This window comes from Argentina anserina, chromosome 5 (genome assembly GCF_933775445.1).
Source record: "Argentina anserina chromosome 5, drPotAnse1.1, whole genome shotgun sequence".
Taxonomy (NCBI): Eukaryota; Viridiplantae; Streptophyta; class Magnoliopsida; order Rosales; family Rosaceae; genus Argentina; species Argentina anserina.
In genome coordinates this window covers 17,641,881-17,665,208 of record NC_065876.1, presented here as the reverse complement: position 1 = coordinate 17,665,208, position 23,328 = coordinate 17,641,881, and the positions used below count along the sequence as shown (strand labels likewise).

Below are 23,328 nucleotides of genomic sequence, written 5' to 3'. Positions count from 1 at the left end.
TAATTTGTGTTTTGCTACTATACCATACTACTTTCAACATATCGGTCTGATTCATCACCACTCTTTGAAATATCAACGAAAGATTCATCGTACCACAAGTGCACAACACAACTTGCCAATCAAATTGGGCTGTTAGAGGAATATATCAACGTTTATATTACCTTCCATACCTTCTACTAACAACAAAATTCGCTGTAGCACGAGCTTAAGATCAATCCGGGTTCGACTCCCGGCAGCGGGGAATGTTTTTTCGCTTCTTTTCCTTTTTCTTCCCTTGTATCTTAGACTTCCACATCATCACCCAAATCCTCCTACAACTACCCCACTCTCATCCTCCGCCTCTCTCGGAGCCCCGCTCACCCGAACCCGAAGGCACCGGCGACCGTTATCGCGATAGCCGCCGCTCCTTCGACGCCGCCAAGTTCCTCCTTAAGGAAAAGAAGAAGAAGCGGCTTAAAGAGAAGCCGCTGAAGCTCTCCACCGCGGTCGCTTGCTGCTACGGCTGTGGAGCTCCGTTACAGACTCCGGGTTATTCCGAACCGGAGACTTATGCATTGGTATACACTGCGTTCAATTTTGATGTACTGTATCGTAATTTCGCTCCAGTTTTGGCTTAGATTGAATCAAATGTGGAAATGTAGGTTATGTTGATTATGTATTTTGATGTGCAGAAGAAGAAGCACCACCGGCTTAGGACTCTGATATGTGGAAGATGCAAGCTGCTTTCTCATGGCCACATGATAACTGCCGTGGGCGGGAACGGCGGTTATTCTGGCGGGAAACAGTTCATCATGGCAGAGCAGCTCCGAGAGAGCCTTGATGGTGAAATTGGTATACTACTTGCTCAAATTTTGTTTCGAGTGAGTTGTGTTGAGCAATGTCGGTTGTTTTTTAAATGGATATTGGAATGTAGGTAGATATTGTGGACTTCAACGGTAGTTTTTTGGCTCGCGTGCGTGATTTGGCCGGTGCGAATCCTATAATATTAGTTATTAGTTATTACTAAGGTACTAAGATGGTGATTGGTACCTACTTAATGTGGCGTTGATGAATGCGGCTTTCTAATTGGAGTTTGTACTGATAGATTGATTTGCTTCCGAAAGGGACTGATTTTAATTGTATTGGTGATTGGGTTGTGGAGGCCACTGTAAAGAAGAAGCTTAAGTAAGACTTGTTACCTTGGCCATGCTTTTACTAATGCATATAGTTTCAATCTGAAAAGTGTCTGTGTCTGCTTGTTGGCAGTGTTATGAGTGTTCATCTGACGAGTTCGAGGTCTTTGGTTGGAGTAGCTGGAGTTGCATCAGAGATTCAAAAGGAAAAGAAGGTATTTTGTTCTCAGTTGATGTGCATCTGCATGTATGAAATTCAATAACTTGACTAAAGCCATTGATATCAGTTGGTTAATTATGGCCAGCGGATGAAATAGATTACAGATTAAACCATCTATCAATGGCTTCTTGATGAACTTCAAACTGAGTCATTGTTGTATGTTACGGTGAGCTTCTTGATGGGAATTCTGTAAGTGTACTTGCTTAGTATTGAGTACATGTGGTTTTGTCAAGTGCATTTAATACTTACAAAACCTGAAGAAATTTTAACATAACCTTGCTCTGGGACTATCGTTTTTGTGAACTGCTAGGAATTTATTGGTTCTGCATCACAATTTAGAGTTAAACCCGTTCACAATTCTTTATGGGTATTTTTATCCATGAAAGGCTTCATGCCCAGTCAAGTCATGTTGATGATTTTCATTTGAAATCTCAGAAAGATCAATTTTAATTTTTCATCATATCAGTCAGAGTTCTTTTTGTACCCTGCCTTCTTTGAATTCAGTTCTTCAACCTCTATGATGGATTGCTAATTGTCTAGGAGATCTGTATGCCAATGGCCAAGATGCAAGGAGTTGGCTCAATTCCTGGTGTCTTGTTCAGCATTGAGTATGCATGTTAAAGGAAGAAAAAATGAAAGAGCTGTCAGGGTCTTGTTTTGCCTTCTGAATTTATCATCCTCTAGTTGGTGCTACCTTGGATTGTCCTATTATCTTTTGCACCTTCGATAGTTTATATTATCTTTTCCTGTAGGGCTCCGCAAATGTTGGGAAATCAGCTGTTATAAGTGCTTTGCTAAGTAAGTTCATAAGTTGACATCTGTTCATGTTTTGTTGACTTTGACATGAACTTTATACTGAAAGATAAATTCCTGGTTTTAATTTGCTGAAAAATGTCGTACTTCTTTTGAACTGACTTGTTATTAATACTGTGTAACAGAACTGATGGAAGAGGAGGATCCAGTTGATGCATCAGCGCAAAAGTAAAAACCTATACAATCTGCTGTTCCTGGAACTACCTTGGGTCCAATTGAAATTAACGCCTTCCTAGGAGGAGGGGTATGACATAGTGTCTGTATTTTACAGTGTTTACCTGGCCTCCCAGAGTTTAGTACAGTAACCTTCTCTTATCTGCAGAAATTATTTGACACGCCTGGAGTTCATCTTCACCATAGGCAAGCAGCAGTGGTTCATTCAGAAGATCTACCTTCCCTTGCTCCTCAAAGTCGGCTTAGGGGTCAATCGTTGCCTGTAAGTTAATTTCTTTTTCTAATTTCTTCTCTTGGTTTTTCTTTTTTGTATTTACATTTTTGTTCTGATGTAAAGTTATGCTATTAGTTCCTTCCATGAGGCTGAGAGATGAATTTTTTTCTTTTCTTTGAAGCCTTGAGAAAAGAGTGGATAAGAAAGTTAATGGCAATGTTTGAGAAAGCAGAAGATGAGTACAATGACCTAATGTCTAAGAAGATCATGGTTGAGGTTGGTGGACCTTGATCTGTCTGCGTGCTGTTTTACTTTCCATTTACTGACTTCTATTTTTGCCTTCTTAGAATGACAAGTCGAAAATCAAGATGGTGATTGAATAGCTAGATGAGAAAAGGAAGGAAACATTGAACAATACTTGGGTTAAAGTTAACAAGTGAGTCATTCTCAGTTGAGTTTGTGAACATCACAATCCTCTCTATACTCTGAATGCAATTTTTTTTTTGAACTCCAAACTGACTAATAGATAAAAAATGTCCTTTAGAGACTTTGGGTCTATCTTTTCTACCCTTTTTCCTGGCACGATGGGAAAGCTTGAACCCCCTGAAGGGTGTAGCTTCCTAGATGGCCTTGAGGTGCGAGTTGCATTCGGGGGTGTTTGGAAACAGTCCTTGTCAGAACTGAGTGGAGGTCAGCGATCCCTGCTGGCACTTTCTCTTATCCTTGTCTTGCTTCTCTTCAAACCAGCTCCTCTGTATATACTGGATGAGGTATGCCTAACTTTTCTTAGGGTTTATCCACTTTCTGATTATCAGAAGTGGGTGCAATTTGGGTTACAATTAGACTGCAAGTCTTTGATAGATTTTCTACCAAACTTTTCCTACACTTTTCCATTACCTCATACTGTTCTTCACGGTTGATGAATATTGCAGGCTATCACCTTTGGTGCTCTTCTATGTGTTTAAAGGACTACTTGTCCCTTGTTTGCCTGGTTTTTAGCTTTTCTTCTTGTCATTCAAAGTTTTTATATTTTTTAGAGTAATCCAGTGGGGATGCTTATAGCATCTGTAGACTGTACTAGTATCTGCAAAGCTTAAATGTAGGTTCATTATATTGTAATGGTCACTCTTGGTTAGATGAAAGAATTGCCAGCATCGTATTGTTCACTTACAGGTGGATGCTGCTCTTGATCTAAGTCACACCCAGAATATTGGAAGAATGATCAGAAGTCATTTCCCACAGTCCCAGGTTGGTGGATTCTGCCATCTGGTTGTTTGCGTTAGACCTTGCTGGAATTTGCTTTTGACATGTACCATCGTTTCCTCCTGTAATCCTGTAATAACCCTAGATTTTTAAAACAATATGTGAATTGATTTGAATTCTATTAAGTTTTGGAATTTCAAATAAAATGAAACTTATTGTTTACGATGCTTTGAAACGAAAAACGGAAACGTTTTCGGAACGTTTATTAAGAAAAACGTTACGTTTCCGAACGAAATTATCGACTTTTATTCCGTCGCTCGGTTGCGAAAACTTTCTTCACGAAAGTTGTAGAGCTCGTCGATACGAGTTCGTGGATATGTGACGCGTTCGAATCGGACGACGTACGTAAAAGTTATTAACGACGGAAGTTAGTTTCCGATTTTGGGAAGGGGTATATAAGGAATGATTTAGAGCTAGGGTTCCCATAATTGGAAACCCCCTCTTCAGCCCGCCTCCCTCTTCCCTTTCTCTCTCTCTCTCTCTCTCTCTCTCTCTCTCTCTCTCTCTCCCCGACCTTCACTCTCTCTCCCCGATCTCCGGCCTCCAGCTCCCCGTGGCCTGCACCACCCCGCCTATCGACGTCGCAAGGACCTAGGCAGTCACCCTCCAGCCTGCCAGCACTTGCTTCGCCCCCGTGAGGACCCCCGACGTCGCCACAGTCGCTGCAAGCCGCAGCGCCGATCCACCTCGCCACCACCGAGCTCGAGACGAGCTTCCCACCATCGATTGAGGTGAGATAGATGCTAGGAATGATTATGTGATTGTTGTGGTGATTTGTTGGTGTGTTTGGAGTGGGATCGGAGGAGGAAGAAGGGGAGGATCACCGCCGCCTAGAGGCGGCGCGTGTTAGAGTGTGGAGTAGCCTAGGGGCGGCGTGAGCCCGTGAGAAGGGCGGAGGTAGAAGGAGGATGATTTTGGGCCGGCGGTGGTGTCACACGCGCCGTGGGTGGCTTCGGTGAGTGAGCCCCACGCGCCGCCTGCCGGCGGGTGGCGCGTGTGCCCCACGCGCCGCCACGTGCGGTGGTGTGACATTGTTATCCGATAGGGGTATTTTGGTAATTTACTGTGTACGGTAAATGTAAATGTAATTTTTATTTACCACGGTAAATGTAATTAAATTTTACCTTCGATAAATGTAAATATAAATTACTTTCAGTAAATGTAAAAAGTAATTTTGTGAAAGGGTAATTTAGTAAATTTTATTTACTGAATTTGTATTTACATTTAAATCGTACGTATACGTACAGAAATACGTATTAATATTTATACATACAGAAATACGTATTAATATTTATACGAACAGAAATACGTATTAATATTTATACGTACAGAAATATGTATTAATATTTATACGTACAGAAATACGTATTAATATTTATACGTACAGAAATATGTATATAATAATTATACGTACAGAAATACGTATACAATATTTATACGTACAGAAATACGTATACAGTTTTATACGTACATAAATACGTATTAATTGCATATTTGTACAGTATCCGGGAATAGTAACAGTGAATAGTACCTCTGAACAGTAACTTCGTAAAACCGAAAGTTGCTGAACAGTAACCGATTATTACTGTTTCGCCATTTAAAGGTTACGAAACGATTCTAAATTCTTTTCTTATCTTTCAAGGTGATCGTTAAACCGAGGAAAGGAATTATCATCGGGAATTGTGGAATTACGCTCGAGTCGTTAAGGTGAGTAAAATCTCACTGAATTACGAATCTACCCTCGTGGTGATTCAACATTTTTGCAAGTGTGTTTATCAAATGAATTACAACATGTATATAATTTAGTGGACTACATATGTACAGTATAATGGTAATAAGTACATATATATATATAGTTCATTAAATTACGTACTGTTATTAATTCATTAACAATAGTCATTTTCGGTGACGGAAAATTGTGCATGAGTATGTGATTTAAATGGTACAATATGATGTGAGAATATTGTACGTAATTCTTCAGGTGTTTATGAAATATGACATGTATAGGATATAGTGGACTATGTATATATTGTATAAATGGTAAATAAATACGAATATATATAGTTTGCTATATAATATACTGTTATGATTTTTATTGTGGTGATATCGTGAAAGTTTTAAAACGTACAATATGATGAGTGATTATTGTACGTGATTTTAACATTGAGATTGTTAAAATGTTGATTTGTCTTCGGACGTGATTTGGTACAATATGATGTGAGATTATTGTACGTGTTTGGCAAGTCGGAACCTAGCCTTTGGCCGGGCGAAAGTTACGATACAGTTAGAGCTCTAGTCTGTCTGCCTTAGTACTGCATGTGAGGTAACGGGTGGTTATCTGCTCATGGGTACTCAGATTGTTTTGGATGTTGGGTAGCGGGTGGCTATCCAATATCGGCGGTGTATTACGAGAGGGGTAACAGATGTGTACCAGCGTTCTTGGTACCCGTATTATAAATGCATTTGGGTAACCAGAAGGGTTACTTAATTTCTCATGAGCGCTTCTTTTTCTTTGGGACAACCAGATGGGCCGTCCACTGACTCATGAGTGCATTTATATTTGTTTGATTTGTGGATTTTCGTATATATTGATATGCGAGTTATATATTTTCATTTTACTCATACGAGCTGTAAAGCTTACCGGGTTTGTGTTTACAATCCCGGTGCACCAATTCGATGGTGTAGTGGATAACTCCGCAGGTGTGGATTAGCGGGAATTGACGGACCGCTCAGAGGACTTGAAGTTATTTATCTCCAGCATGCGTGAGGATTTGGTGTGACTATCTTGTGAGGATTATACATTTCCAATTGATATAATGTTGAATTATATGTTTGGTTTGTAATAATTGGTTTTCTGAGTTGTATTGAGAACTCAGTGATGATCCGCTGTGCACGTTAAATGATTTCGATTTCATTGAAATTGTTTTGGTGTTCTAACGACTTTGAAATTTTGAGTTTTTAGGCTTGAAATTTTAGGGTCGTTACAGTTGGTATCAGAGCCTAAGTGTGTATTTGGCGATTATCAATATCATCCGGGAGCGATGATCCGACTGCAGGCGGGCTCCCATCACATGCTCCTCGGTATTGATATGTCGTCGGGTACGCGAGAGTGTCAGGAGCCACACCTTATGGTTTGGTCCTGTAGAGAGTATTGCGACGATACTCCGATGATTCACCTTCTTCTGAAATTACATGATTGATATTGGTTGGATCTATTTTATTGAATTAGAGACTTCACATGTATGACTGAGTGTTAATTGTTGAATGGTGATGAATTTAGAAAATGGACGTGGTCAGGGTCGATGACGGACGAGAGGTCGAGGCCGAGTTAGGGCTGCAGGCCGAGTCCGCAATGTGGAGAACCTTTATGAGGAGGCTGCTCCACTGGAAAGACGAGTTGACCTTGTTGCTGTCGTTAGAAACGATAGTTGTGGGTTGAGGTTGATCAAGGACATGAGTGAGCTGCTAGTGCTGTCATTTCATGACGCTTGGATCATGTGGTAGCGGACAATCGGATCGAGAGTATTGGGACTTACTTGGTAATGATTGAGTACTCTGAGTTAGAGAAGACGATGATAGCCACATTCGTTTATTGATAGTTGGCAGTGGAGGGGTTAGGATTGATTCCTACGCCTATGGGAACTCTTTATGTGTCACTTCACTTTTGGAGTGTTCCTCGAAATTGGAGACAATGAAAGGCTTATCCTCTTGTGATTGGAAGTAGAGAGTTCTCTGCTTATTTGATAGTGATTCCGGACCACACTATGATGTGATCTGAGGAATCGATTGGTTGAGGCCGCAGTACTCGGTGATGATGTGATCTGAGGAATCGATTGGTTGAGGCCGCAGTACTCGGTGATGATGTGATCTGAGGAATCGATTGGTTGAGGCCGCAGTACGCGGTGATTGATTGTTTTGACATGGTGGGTTCTTTCGTAGACCCAGGAAACCAGAGTGTCGTATCTCTGACTCGAGTCGGATAATGCCATGAGAGCTTGAGTCATAGCATATGTTGAGTATGTGGATCTGAAGTAACTATCACAGATCGTTGTGAGGTCTGAGTAAAGTGAGACGTTCCGGAGACACTGTGTTATAGCACCTATAACGAAGACGCCGTATGGATGGGACAAATGAATTCCAAGACTTAATGACTGGTGCGATCAGTTTAGAGAGGCTACAATACTCTCTGAGTTTGACAAGCGATCCAGATACTGGAATGCTAACATGTTTGAGTATATAGTTTCCTATCAGGGCAGAGAACTGTCAAGGAGTCTTGATAGAGAGCGTTGACCCTACGTTGAGGGATGTTCAGTGTTTAAATGTTGAGGACTAGATTTTTATTATGCAACTAATCTAAGTTGAAGCCTAACAAGGTTGAGATATTATGGTCACGTAAAAGATGTGTAGACCATAGGTTGGAGGTGGTTAACGAAAATTTTTGTGACTAGCATCTCTAAGGATATTGGTAACAGAGTGGTAGGGCGTATGATACGTCCATAAGTGGTAATACAGGAAATGGGATTCACATTTTGTTGACGTGACATTCTTGTTTTGGTTCGGCTATAGATAATTGATGTTACGCATTGTTCTTGGGTGAGCAAGAAATATAAGGTGATGGAGAAATCTCAATGTGGCGATATGATTTAATTATTTGCTAGATGAGCATTTAAATGTGAACACTGATCTTCCAGGATTTAATTATTGTGGTGTTGGGGATTGGAACTTCACAATGCCACAAGTCCAAATGAGACGCAATGGCGGTGAAGTAACTCTATTGAAGGTAAGGTATGAGATGACCTTAGCTTAAAGGTGTTTTGACGAATTTTTCGTGACAAGCACATTCCAACCGGTAAAGAAATGGTTGAGAATCAAATTTTCTTTTCAAGTGCAAGTGGTGTTAGTATGGGGAGACTTAGATGCTCTTCTTCCCTCTATGCATCAGATTATTATTGTTGGATAAGGCGAAGTTGACTGAAGTGTTCAATAAGGGATAATTCTACGATAAAGAGTAATCAATTATATTGCTGTTTGCGGAGAAGTTATGTTGGCCGAATGTGTCGGCCATGAGAGTTCTTAATGAAAGTAAAGAAATAACTGTTTAGAGTGGTGGTGTAGCAACCATTTTTGGGTTGATTTTGAGGAGACAATAGACCCAATAACCAGCTTCTGTTGTTGAATTAATTGCAGAACTTTTTAGTACTACGACGGTGGGGGAAATCAATATGTTAGATAATGCCACTGGGGCGTTTGTGTGGGATCGTATGTCATGAATTTGAGGCAGGTATGAACTAGGGGGTAAAGTATATTGCGGTCGCGGTCTTGTAGGATTTTGCGCTATAAATTCGCTTAATTTTCATGTTCCACCGTTGTGGGATAAATACCACCTTGGTCTGACTTGTAAATTGTGGCACACCACTCAGGAAAGCAAGAAGCTGAAATTAATTTTCGACGGTAAGTTTTGATGAGAGGGGTAGGATGCGTGATGCATCTCTCTCTTGTGGTGGTGGTAGAATTTGCTACAACCTTTTGCGTATATTAGTCAATTCTCTGGTGAACTGTTTGAGAGTAATTCTTAGTCCAAGGTGGTGATTTTGTGGTGGTTGTGAACTCGATGAGTTAAGATTTCCTTATCGTGTTGCCGATACAAATAGGGTACTTGGGTGGGTATCATGCACGACAGTTACCATTCCAGCATCGACATGGTACCCTATGAGGCACTTATGGTAGACCATGTCGATCTCCGATCTGTTGGGCCGAAGTTGGTGATGAGGCACTGATGGGCCCAGAGGTGGTTCAGGAAACCACTGAGAAGATCTCGATCACTCGGAATAGAATCCGGACCGCACAGAGTAGACAGAAGAGCTATGCAGACTTGAAGAGGAGACATGTGGAATTTGAGGTCGGTGATCATGTGTTCTTGAAAGTTTCACCTATGAGAGGTGTAGTGAGATTCGGCAAGAAAGGAAAGTTGGCACCGAGGTACGTTGGGCCCTTTGAGATACTTGAGAAGGTGGGCGAACTAGCTTATCGACTAGCCTTGCCTACTAGTATGTCGGGTGTTCACAATGTCTTCCACATTTCCATGATGAGGAAGTATGTACCAGATGAGTCACATGTGATTGATCATAGCACCATTGAGGTGAAGGAAAATGCTACATTTGTGGTCGAACCGGTTCGTATTTTGGATAGGTCCACAAAGAAGCTTCGGAGGAGAGAAGTTGAGCTAGTCAAGGTGCTGTGGAGTCACCATGATGAGGGTGACGCATCTTGGGAGCTAGAGTCAGACATGATGACCAGATATCCACAGTTATTTGTTGAGTGAGCTTGAATTTCGGGGCGAAATTCCTTTAAGGGGGATAGATTGTAATAACCCTAGATTTTTAAAACAATATGTGAATTGATTTGAATTCTATTAAGTTTTGGAATTTCAAATAAAATGAAACTTATTGTTTACGATGCTTTGAAACGAAAAACGGAAACGTTTTCGGAACGTTTATTAAGAAAAACGTTACGTTTCCGAACGAAATTATCGACTTTTATTCCGTCGCTCGGTTGCGAAAACTTTCTTCACAAAAGTTGTAGAGCTCGTCGATACGAGTTCGTGGATATGTGACGCGTTCGAATCGGACGACGTACGTAAAAGTTATTAACGACGGAAGTTAGTTTCCGATTTTGGGAGGGGGTATATAAGGAATGATTTAGAGCTAGGGTTCCCATAATTGGAAACCCCCTCTTCAGCCCGCCTCCCTCTTCCCTTTCTCTCTCTCTCTCTCTCTCTCTCTCTCTCTCTCTCTCTCTCTCTCTCTCTCTCTCTCCCCGACCTTCACTCTCTCTCCCCGATCTCCGGCCTCCAGCTCCCCGTGGCCTGCACCACCCCGCCTATCGACGTCGCAAGGACCTAGGCAGTCACCCTCCAGCCTGCCAGCACTTGCTTCGCCCCCGTGAGGACCCCCGACGTCGCCACAGTCGCTGCAAGCCGCAGCGCCGATCCACCTCGCCACCATCGAGCTCGAGACGAGCTTCCCACCATCGATTGAGGTGAGATAGATGCTAGGAATGATTATGTGATTGTTGTGGTGATTTGTTGGTGTGTTTGGAGTGGGATCAGAGGAGGAAGAAGGGGAGGATCACCGCCGCCTAGAGGCGGCGCGTGTTAGAGTGTGGAGTAGCCTAGGGGCGGCGTGAGCCCGTGAGAAGGGCGGAGGTAGAAGGAGGATGATTTTGGGCCGGCGGTGGTGTCACACGCGCCGTGGGTGGCTTCGGCGAGTGAGCCCCACGCGCCGCCTGCCGGCGGGTGGCGCGTGTGCCCCACGCGCCGCCCCGTGCGGTGGTGTGACATTGTTATCCGATAGGGGTATTTTGGTAATTTACTGTGTACGGTAAATGTAAATGTAATTTTTATTTACCACGGTAAATGTAATTAAATTTTACCTTCGGTAAATGTAAATATAAATTACTTTCAGTAAATGTAAAAAGTAATTTTGTGAAAGGGTAATTTAGTAAATTTTATTTACTGAATTTGTATTTACATTTAAATCGTACGTATACGTACAGAAATACGTATTAATATTTATACGAACAGAAATACGTATTAATATTTATACGTACAGAAATACGTATTAATATTTATACGTACAGAAATACGTATTAATATTTATACGTACAGAAATACGTAGTAATATTTATACGTACAGAAATACGTATACAGTATTTATACGTACAGAAATACGTATACAGTTTTATACGTACAAAAATACGTATTAATTGCATATTTGTACAGTATCCGGGAATAGTAACAGTGAATAGTACCTCTGAACAGTAACTTCGTAAAACCGAAAGTTGCTGAACAGTAACCGATTATTACTGTTTCGGCATTTAAAGGTTACGAAACGATTCTAACGAATGAGCTGTGGTAGAAGTCAGATCCATTCAGTCAACAGATAAATCAACTCAGTTTGCACCTAGTGCACTTCAGTTTTGCACAACTTGTTCGTCGAGGTGGCCGGAGATAAAGCCTAGTGAAACATCATAAAGTACATCAAAACAACAGCCAGCCATCAAAAAAGAATGCGGTACGTTAATAACCTGTAGAGCAGAAACAACTGTAATATCCCACATCGGCCAACGGAGAGGGGGTGATGCGTCTTATATGTACATGCCCACCTCTATCTAACGCGAGGCCTTTTGGGGACTCAACGGCTTCGGAGGAGAGGAGAACTCCGAAGTTAAGCATGCTTGGCCCAGGGCAATCCCAGGATGGGTGACCCACTGGGAATGTGCTTCTGAGCTCCCAAAAACAAAACCGTGAGGGCTATGCCCAAAGCGGACAATATCGTGTTACGGCGGAGCGGTCCGGGTCGTGACATTTGGTATCAGAGCCACTCTGCCGTGTGGTGCGAGTGTGCCGACGAGGGCGTCGGACTCCCAAGGGGGGTGGATTGTAATATCCCACATCGGCCAACGGAGAGGGGGTGATGCGTCTTATATGTACATGCCCACCTCTATCTAACGCGAGGCCTTTTGGGGACTCAACGGCTTCGGAGGAGAGGAGAACTCCGAAGTTAAGCATGCTTGGCCCAGGGCAATCCCAGGATGGGTGACCCACTGGGAAGGTGCTTCTGAGCTCCCAAAAACAAAACCGTGAGGGCTATGCCCAAAGCGGACAATATCGTGTTACGGCGGAGCGGTCCGGGTCGTGACATTTGGTATCAGAGCCACTCTGCCGTGTGGTGCGAGTGTGCCGACGAGGGCGTCGGACTCCCAAGGGGGGTGGATTGTAATATCCCACATCGGCCAACGGAGAGGGGGTGATGCGTCTTATATGTACATGCCCACCTCTATCTAACGCGAGGCCTTTTGGGGGCTCAACGGCTTCGGAGGAGAGGAGAACTCCGAAGTTAAGCATGCTTGGCCCAGGGCAATCCCAGGATGGGTGACCCACTGGGAAGGTGCTTCTGAGCTCCCAAAAAACAAAACCGTGAGGGCTATGCCCAAAGCGGACAATATCGTGTTATGGCGGAGCGGTCCGGGTCTGAATCTCACCAATTTTAAAAAGTACATGGAACGTTTTTTAGGCATAGTTTTGTCTGGCATAACCACAGCTCTTTGACTTGGCATCATCCCTTGTGTGTTTCTAGAGTCTGGTATTCTAGAGTTTACGATTCAAGTCTCTTTCTCACAGAAGAGCGGACTGTGGCATAACTTGTAATGATTATACACGACATATAAGTTGTCTTACCCTTTTTCCTGTTTATCACATATTTTCAGTTCATAGTGGTTTCACTGAAAGAAGGCATGTTCAATAATGCTAATGTCTTTTTCCGGACAAAATTTGTGGATGGAGTTTCAACTGTTCAAAGGACCGTTGCTAAGCAAAACAAATGATGCTGGTACTTCTCCAATCCCTTCTCTAATTGGCCCATGCTGATTTCATTTATAGCTTCGCCTTGAACAAACTCGCTTCCTTGTTATCATGTCAGGTATAACTTGTCTGATTCATGAAACTTTTTTCTTTTGGTTCAGATGTTTTACTTTACCATGGTGAAAGATCCTTTCCAATGAAGCTTGTTCGTCTTCACCGTATGTATGAGAAACTTCTTGTTTGTCTACATGTGTTAGATTTATTCCCATGGTGGTGGCATTCTAATGTTGTGCCTGTTTTGAGCCTGTACTCACCTTGTATTCTAAAACTTTGAATATGTAAGCCAAATTTGTTCATGCTTTAGATCTTCAAATCATTTCATTCTGGTCTCTAGAATGATAGGAAGAAGATGAGAAAATCCCTACATATTACAGATTTTTTGGGTTGGGGCTGTAACGGATTTTTGTGGCAGTACTCATAATCCATGCATCATGTCTTATGTTTAATGTCCTCAAAATCTCCCGTATTGGATTTTGGTTTTTCCAGCACAAGATCTGATTTCTGATGTATGATCCGCCATTCCGCCTGTATAGCCAACCTGAGTATAAACAAATTACATCCATATTTGTAAATCAAGATTGATATATATATATATATATATATATATATTTTCGTCCAAAAAAGAGATTGATATTTAGTTAAATTTACAAGTATGAATGAGCAATGTCAAATAACAGAGTGCATGACTAATGATGAACTTCCTAAAAACATGTCCCATCTCTGCGAAGACTCACCAATAATTCAAATTCACAAAACCAAGCGCATGTTCGGTAATTGATTAAAACACCTAAAAATCATGTGGTGTGAGTTGTCAGTTGTGTAATGTAGGTCCGAAATCATGATTTACACGAAGTTTTACCTACGGCGCTTCTTCTGCTCTTCGTAGTTGTCGCCAGTTGAAATGGTAAGTTTACTGTCTGCTGGGTGAAACCCTAGCTTTCAACAGTTATTCATTGAAATTTCTCCGTTCTCGTGTTGTGTGGCTCATCTTTTGTTTCAGCGACTTTTAGGAAACTGCCAGTGATTTTCGTATCTCTACTTTTGGCCAAAGGAGAATCTCTCCATTCATTCCTGATCTATACACAGTGCCCTGTTTGCATTATTCATCCACACAGTGCTTCTTGATTTTGGATTCAGATAATCTTTCATCAACAGAACTTGCTTCCATGTAAGCTCTTCTTGAATTCATTAATGTCTCTGTTTTAAAATTTAATGTATTGTATACATCAATATTATATATATATATATATTCAGATCTGAACCAATATATTCAGATTTGCATAACAGTTTGCATCGATTTATCAACTAAGTAATTTGGTTCCACTTACCAGTTTAGGTGGTAGCTGGAATCAGATCTACAACAAGTCAACAAAAAGAAGTCATGATCATGATCACAGAGACTCGGCTCACGTTGTGGAAGAATTAACGTTGCAACTGCTTCCCTTCTGGTCTCACAGAAGAATCAATTCTTTCATGTAAGTGTTTCCTGATTTTGTGAATTAAGTGTAACAAGACAAACATAACTATACAATTTATATTTTTTTCTTCCATACAATTAGCATCAATTAGACTTGCATATTAGTTTGCCTTTGATTATTAACTGAGTAAAAATTGATGCAACTTACTAATTTATGCAGCAGCTCGAATCAGATCTGCAACAAGGAAGTCAGTTGCTTGGTCATCGCAAACATCTCTCAGTATACTCTCTGAAATTGTTGCGGTGAAATTTCCCGATCTACAAGGGGTGACTGGCTGATGAGTACTACTTCACAAATAGATTGATAAAATTACTTGGTGGAATTAATTGCTGAAAAGGGCTCGGTTCAGTTATCATGTAATTTCTTTCTTAATTTGATTACAATTTATCATTATGAATTCTCTGATATGCGTACATAATCAAATCATGATTAAGGCAACAATGCAACCAGACTGTGCATGCATGTTGTACATTTCTCTTTACTAGCTGATTAATTAAACGTTGAGCATCTGTTCGATTTCAGTTTACACGGAACGATGGCGGGTGAGTTTCTTCTCACTTTTGCTGCTGAGGGAATTCTGACCAAGGTGTCTTCACTTGCCGCTCAAGAACTCAGTCTTGCTTGGGGATTCAAATCCGAACTAAAGAAGCTCGGCAAGTCCTTATCTGTTATTCAAGATTACTTACGCGGAGTTGCGGATCGAAAACGAGGGGAACAAAGCAGGGGAGTAGAGGACTGGGTCAAGGAACTGAAAGACATAGCCCATTATGCCGATGATGTTCTAGATGAGTTCAACTATGAAATTCTCCGGCGCAAAGCGGAACTTCAAAACCACATGAAGAGAAAGGTGATCAACTTCCTTTCGGCCTCCAATCCACTTTTGTTTCGTTTCAAAATGGCGCATAAGGTTAAGAAGATCAATGATTCTTTGATAAAGCTGAAGAATGAGGCAGGTTTCATCAACTTGATTGCAAAAAGAAGAGATTCAAGGTCTGGAGGAGAGCGGTCGAATCGAGATCAAACGGACTCATATTTTGAGAAGGATGAACAAGTTATCGGAAGGGAAGATGTTGTGACTGACATAGTTAAGACGTTAGTCAGCTCTGAAAATCAGCAGAATCTTTCAATTATGGCCATTGTGGGAATGCCGGGATTAGGGAAGACAACTTTGGCTAAATCAGTGTACCATAATCCTGAAGTGGGTACACACTTCAACAAGAAGATATGGGTGTGCGTATCCAACACTTTTGAAGTGGTTACGATTTTGAATCAGATGGTAGACTCTCTAACACCTGGAAAGGGTGGGATACAGAGTCAAGATGCATTGCTTAAAGTTCTAAGAGAAGAGCTGACAGGGAAGAGATATGTTCTGGTTCTCGATGATGTTTGGAATGAGGATTAAAAAAAATGGGAAAGCTTGATCAGTTGTTTGTCGAAGCTGAGTTCTAATGAGGGAAGCAGCATCATCATCACCACCCGCAGTGCCTATGTGGCATCAATTGCGGAAACACTTCCCAGACCTGAACTAAAAATTCTGTCAGATGACAAGTGTTGGTCCATTTTAAAGCAAAGAGTACAAAACCAAAACGAAGATGGTTTCATCGATGTAGATCGAGAACAAATTGGGAGGGCGATTGCAAAAAAGTGTGGAGGCATACCGTTGGTTGCAAAGGTACTGAATTCAGTCAATTGCATATTATACTAACAAATGTACTTCTACTTATTTCTTTTCATTGAGACCCCGTAATTAATATATATATATATATATATATTTGCCTTCCACTTTTAATTTGAATGCATACTACTATAAAATACATCAGATATGTACGTGAGCTCTTAGAGCTAGCCGGCTTGGCCAAAACTGTGTCCGTGTTGTGCTCGAGCAGACCCATTTGCTTAAATATTAAGCCCGATCCGACCTGATCCATAGTCGAAGCCTTTATCGGGACGGGATCGGGCTCGTGTTGGGCCAAGAAGCGACCCGGTCTAGCCCATTAGTATCACAAGACACAATTAGAATAAAAGAGATTGTGTAATTAAAATATTACAATATATTTCATCATCTTAATTCTAAAATGTTACGGAAGTCAAAATGATGACTTTTTTCATTACTGTGATAATATTTGTAAAATAATGTAATTAAAATAAATAACTAAACAGTTTTGATTTAAAATGTCTAATATACATTTATTATTATTATTATTATTTAAATATTTATATAAATAATATAAAAATATGTGTTTAACATGCCGGCCCGGCCTATGGGCTAATATATCTTGACCCAACCCGGCCCATTAAAATAACCGGGTCTGGGCCGCTAATGGGCTCTGACTCAATCCACATACATCAATAATGAATCCTCATCCATATTTTTCTCTAAAAGCTGGTATAAAACTTTTGGGATTTTGAATCTTCCTTTTTTAGAATTTTTGGTATAAAACTTTTGTTTATAGCATAATTATGTTCGCATATAGAAAAAATTATATTTTGCTTGTGATGTTGGTGAATAACTGAATATATTTAGAGCATGCATCATACTGTGTATATCCTAGATTAAAAGTAGTTTTAACATTTTATCAAGATGCCTTAACTTTTAGTGAATATAGTCGTTTTTGAAACAACAAATAATAGATATAAGGCAAGCGATGTAAGTTGAGACAAGAAAATCTAAATAGAAAAAGTTAGGAAACAGAATAATATGATTTCCCTTTTAGTTTTATAAGTATGTATAGTAGAACTCTTTAATAAAATTTGAATATTTAAACTGTGATCATTAATATTATAGGTTTTGGGAGGCATAATGCGCTCTAAAATTAGTAAAGATGAATGGATGTCAATTCAAGAAAGTGAAATATGGAAACTACCTGAGGAAGAGGATAGAATCATGCCAGTATTGAAGCTCAGTTTTGACAATTTGAATTCACCTTCACTGAAGCAATGTTTCGCATATTGCTCATTGTTGAGGAAAGATTTTGAAATAGAAAGAGATGATTTGATCCAACTTTGGATGGCTCAAGGATTACTCCAACCTTCAACTGATGAAATTCATTACGAAATGGAGGATATAGGCAATCAATATGTCAATGTACTACTAGAGAACTCCTTGTTGCAAGGGGTAATTACTAAATATGTCACTATTACCAAGTACACTATGCACGATCTTGTGCATGATCTTGCAGAAGAAGTATCCAGATGTGACAGCATGACACGAGATTCAAATGTTACTCGTGAGATCCGACATGTTGCACATCTTCCTATTTCGACACTAAGCTGCATGTCAGAGACTGTGGGAAGATTGCGTTCCTTATTTTCAAACGACCATGTGCCACCTGAGATTTTCTCCGAGTTTCGAGCATTGCGGGTGTTCAGTTTACGGGAGGCAACAACTGATGAGTTGCCAGATTCATTTGGCAAGTTGAAACACTTGAGATACCTAGACATCTCAAATACTGAAATCAAAGCACTTCCCAAGTCAATTGGCAAGCTCTATAACCTCCAAACATTGAGACTGCAGAATCGTTTCCTCAAAGAGATTCCGAGGGAAATTCAGAATTTGACCAACTTGAGGCATCTTTATTTCAAGAAGGATGTGAAAGTACCAGCTGGAATATTCAGGGGATTAAAAAATCTCCGAACATTGTCCAACTTTAATGTGGGTAAGGAGATGGGCCTTGGAATTGAGGAATTGGGTGGCTTGAACCAATTGCAAGGTAAATTAGCCATTCGTAATATGGAGAATGTAAGGGATGAAGAAGAAGCGAATTCTACGGTCACAATCATGCTCATGAGGCGGCACGAGGGAAGAGCACCACTATGATCTTATTTCCAGCACTGAAAACATTACGCATTGAATCCTGCGTTAAGCTAACTGAATGGATGGAAGCACCTACACCGATGACAAGTGAAGTCACTGTGTTCCCTTACCTGGAGGAGTTGTCTCTCACGCGGTGTCCCGTATTGAGAAATGCTCCGAGTCGTTTCCCATCCCTCCGCGAACTGTGGATTAGCGAGTGTCAAGGATTATCTAGTATTGGTGTACCCACATCTCTACAGGTATTGCATATATAGCCTACTCAGATCACCAGATCTAGATTTTTCATATATAAATGTAACTAATGTGCACCTCTCTGCAGGTCTTGGAGATTCACTACTGTGGAAGCCTCACATCGATTCCAATATCAAAGGGCCTTCCATCTCTCCGCGAATTGAGGATTCGGTATTGTGATGGATTATCTGGCCTGCCTGACCTACACTACTGTCCCTCGCTTCAGTACTTGAGTGTTGGCTATTGTGGGAAATTGAAATCTCTGACAACCGGGCTGCGCTTCCTCGATTGTCTGGAGAAATTGAAATTAGGCCCCTTCTGGGAGGAGCTCGATACATTCCCTGATTTTCAAGTTCCATCACAACAACTTGTCTCATTAGAGTTGAATGGGTGGCCTAAGCTCAAGTCTGTTCCTCAGCCAATTATACACTTCACTTCAGTGGAAGAATTGACTATACGAGACTTCAATGGGGTGGAGGATTTACCAGAGTGGCTGGGCAACCTGACATCTGTCCGCAAGCTGCATGTTTTGGATTGCGAGAATGTCAAGTATCTACCTTCACTCAAAGCAATGCGAGGCCTTACCAAATTAGAGACTTTACGGATCGCTAGATGTCCACTATTAGAGGAATGGCCCAAGATTTCTCACGTTCCAAATATCGATTGTAAGCTTCAGACTGACTGGTCTGTTTTTTTTTTTGGCTCAATTTGTTTTTATAATGATTACGGCTCCACTACTATATTGCCCATAAAACAGAAATTTGAAATATGCAGTAGGATGCTTATCTTATTTATTCTGGAAACAGCCTTCTGAAAGCATGTCTAGAACACCCTACTGCCATTTACTTTTCTTCTAGGCTTCACTTTTTTATTTCTCTTTTCGATTACATTCCAGGCATTTGATATGTCAATCAACCATATTTGTTTACATTTTCTACATGATGCAAGCAGATTTGTTTGATCTTGCTGTGGTTTTCATTTCATTTTATTATGGCGCAGTTTGGTGATGATGGTCACATTGTATGAGGATTGGGAAAAACTTAATTTAGTGAGGATTGCAAATGGCTCAGACCCTCGCCGAAGTACTCCATCTTGATAGACGTGGCTAATACAATGTACCATTGGAAGTGTGCGTTGCTGTGCGGGAGTATAGTGTTGTGCAAATTGAGTGGCTTCTCATCTTTAAAACCAGAGTAAGCTTTCAGCTACTAAGTCCTGTTTTTGGTACTTCCATATATAGTTTCATTTTCACATCAAGTATCCAACAATATGAATGTAATCACTTCATTCACTTCTCCTAATAGTAATCTAAAGTTTCCAAATCACAGAAATATAATCCTTATCGTCTTAGGGACCACAAATTGTCTAGATGGTGCTACTGCCCCATTGCATTTATAAAATGTATATGACTTAAAGAACAGGGATGAAAATTAAGCTATTGCTTAAATTGTCTCTATGTATTAGGTGTGCCATCATATGCTGTAGAAAAGCTGTACGTTTCAAGCAATTTTAAGATAAATTAAACTTATATATCATTTTCTCTTCCTTTTCCTCAACCAACCATATTTTAGAAATGCAGATCAGCACAAAAGCTATGCACATCTTACTCAACTAGCTAGCACAGTTGCGTGTTTGTGGTTCCAAGTTTTAAGGATTACATGCGCTTGAGAAGTATTTGAAGTCGCAGGACGTTGCACATGATTATTTGCATCCAAGTTTTAAATACATCCAACCAAATCCTGAAATGATTGTAAATTTAAATCACTGCTTCTGGACTCTTCCGTTCCACTATTCCTCTTTGAATATATTGGACAACTTCTCAGATACACTGTTCTTTTGTTATCTCTTGTTTATAGCTTATGTAATACAGCTATTTTTCTTGTAACCATCCAACCAAATTAGAGCATCTAGGACAGCGGGATGAATGGCCAAAGACTTCTCACATTCCAAACAATCTATTGTAGGCTGATGTCTATTCTTTTCTTTGTTTACGAACTAAGCATAGATCCATTACGATTTCTCTTGCTACAGAGAAATTCAAAACAGCCACCAAAGTGATTGTGTAGTCTTTTCTGGAAAAATCTTTTTTAAAGCATGTTTAGAAAATGTTAAAAGAGGTTTGGTTACCTTTGTTAATTTTTCCTTATACGGATTCAGCATTGATCCATTATTACCTTTTTGTGTAAAACAACTGAATGTTTCTTACTGAAGCCATGCAATACCTCAGCAGTGGTGTTCATGTTTCAAGAGAAAGATGTACATTGGGAGTGTGGCTGTGTCACCTTTTTGAGAGTCATGTGTTTTACAATTATAATCACTTATACTCTCAGAGTAAGTTTTCAAACCACCATATATATTTTACTGGCAATTTCATTGATTCCCTGTCTCTCTCTTAAAAGTTAGAACCTATGCAGCTTTGAAGATAAATACTCGATCTCATCATACCATTTACAGATTTCCAATTGTTTCCTTTTGGTTTTTGTTTTGGTTTTAGTGGTAATACACTAATACATATGCAACCCCAATGTTAACAACTTTGGGAAAAGTAGGTTGCAGTAGTTTCTTACATAAAGAACAGGGTCTTAACACAAACATTAACCAGCGTGCAATTGTGTGCTGTAGACAAGCTGGTTGAAGCATTTATAAAATGAATCAAACTTGTTTATCCTTCTTTCTCATTTTCCCTTAACCAATCATGTTCTCGAAATGCAGGTCTGGATTGAAGCTATCCATGTTGCAGTCGACTAACTAGCAACCTAGCACAGTTGGATATATATCATTCCAAGTTCATGGGATACATATGTGCCTTGAGAAGTGTTGGAAGTTGCAGTAGCGCATGATTATATTTTGTCGAAGTATGATCAGTTACTGAAATCATTGTAAGTTGGATTTTCTCAAACCACTAGTTTCTATAACTTTCCAGTGGACTGTGACTAGATCTAACAAGATTACAAATGAATTGTACATTTGTACTCATCTGTGGTTTCTGCTCTATAGGTTATTAACTTACCGCATTCTTTTCTGATGGCTGGCTGTTGTTTTGATGTACTTTATGATGTTTCACTATGCTTTATCTCCGGCCACCTCGACGAACAAGTCGCGCAAAACTGAAGTGCACTAGGTGCAAACTGAGTTCATTTTATCTGTTGACTATGGATCTGACTTCTGCCACAGCTCATTTGTTTGCTCTCTTGGTGTTTCTCATTAGAAAACTCCGGTTATAACGGAAGGAGGCCAAAAGCCTGAGAGTTAGATATTGTGGGTTTGTTGAGGAGTATATCAATACGTCTATTCATGAGATTCGGTATGTGGCATCAGCATGCTGTCCAAAATGGTAAGATGTCTAGAGGATCTCAAGTGAATCAAGCCTACAGAGCACTTCTCTCGGTGGAAGAATAATGCATGGAGAGATAACTGTTGAAAGAGTTGAGAGGGAAGGGATACTACTCAAGGAGGTATGAGATTACCAATTTAAAGAATTTACTTGCTATGTTCTTTTGCTGTTAGTGGATTATTATCATGAGCTGTGGACATAACCCAGTTTAGGGTTAAAAACCTTGCATCTTATTGGTTCCATTATACATATTCTTGGCTAAGGATGCAAACGAATTGGCAACTTTTGACAAGCAGAGAAAGCGAAATTAATCTCACCTGTTAACAATAACGCTAATCATTTAGCTGATTGTTGTTTACCCTAAGGGCCGGCCTGACATCAATCAAAATTAAGTAAAACCAAACCCTTTCCTAAACGGCCACACTCAAAGTAAGAAATTTGATTTACTTTACTAGGATCCTTGATTAAGTATGAGATGCAATGGCCGTACGTTGCTTGATTTTTTAAATCTTCTTCAATGTGGTTGGAAGATGCAGAATTTTCTTTCACCATCAGGAGCATTTAAGAGCTTCCATATGGTTTTCTTTAATCCTTCGCAGCTCCATTGGTACTCAATGTGTGACGAATAATCTGGATCTGGCAAAAGTTTCCCGCCTTCTTCAATAGAAGTACCAGGGTAGTAGACTTCACTTCCACTGCTACAAACCAAAGCATCAAACTCATTTGCTTGTATCCTCGCTGATGACCAAAACTCAATACTGTTTCTGATCCTGGCATTGCCGTTAGCAGAGCAAACCCTGTAAATCTAGCACTTTGAGAATCTAGTCTTACAGGCTTGAATATTTCTTGCACAACTTGAATCATTTTCTTTTCAGGAGCTCCCGACCTGTCATAGCAGTCTGATGCTATGACAATCAATTTTTTCCTTGGTCTTAACATGGGATACTTACTTGCTACATTATCCTGCAGCTTATTTCCTTCTTCATGGTCTTTTAGAGCAGAATCTGGTTTCTTCATCTTGCTTAGGACACGCTTCACTTGATCTTGCACCTCATGGTCACCAGAAGCTGCAGTCCCATCACTAGATACATTCAGGGAGGATTTGTCCCCAACTCTCCATCAACTGAGAGCCGAAGAGAGAGATCTTGTACGTCCATAAGAGAATCATTGAGGGATTCTTCAGCAGCCATTTCATCCTCCGGTGTGTCAGTCTGCCACTGTGGATATCTCATGCGGCAGGCTGCTACCCTAGAC

General features: G+C 40.5%; 1 protein-coding gene and 2 pseudogenes across 1 annotated transcript; all 3 read left to right on the top strand.

Annotated features, from left to right (window-relative positions):
* Window positions 1–242: 242 nt before the first annotated feature.
* On the top strand, window positions 243–13,694 carry LOC126795644 (NO-associated protein 1, chloroplastic/mitochondrial-like; annotated as a pseudogene).
* A 252-nt stretch (window positions 13,695–13,946) lies between these two features.
* On the top strand, window positions 13,947–22,665 carry LOC126793873 (putative disease resistance protein RGA3; annotated as a pseudogene).
* LOC126795642 (putative disease resistance protein RGA3) lies at window positions 18,590–19,836 on the top strand. Its single transcript, XM_050522442.1, has 3 exons — window positions 18,590–18,748; window positions 18,829–19,424; window positions 19,740–19,836. The coding sequence occupies exons 1-3, from the start codon at window positions 18,590–18,592 to the stop codon at window positions 19,834–19,836; spliced, it is 852 nt and encodes a 283-aa protein (XP_050378399.1).
* Window positions 22,666–23,328: the final 663 nt, after the last annotated feature.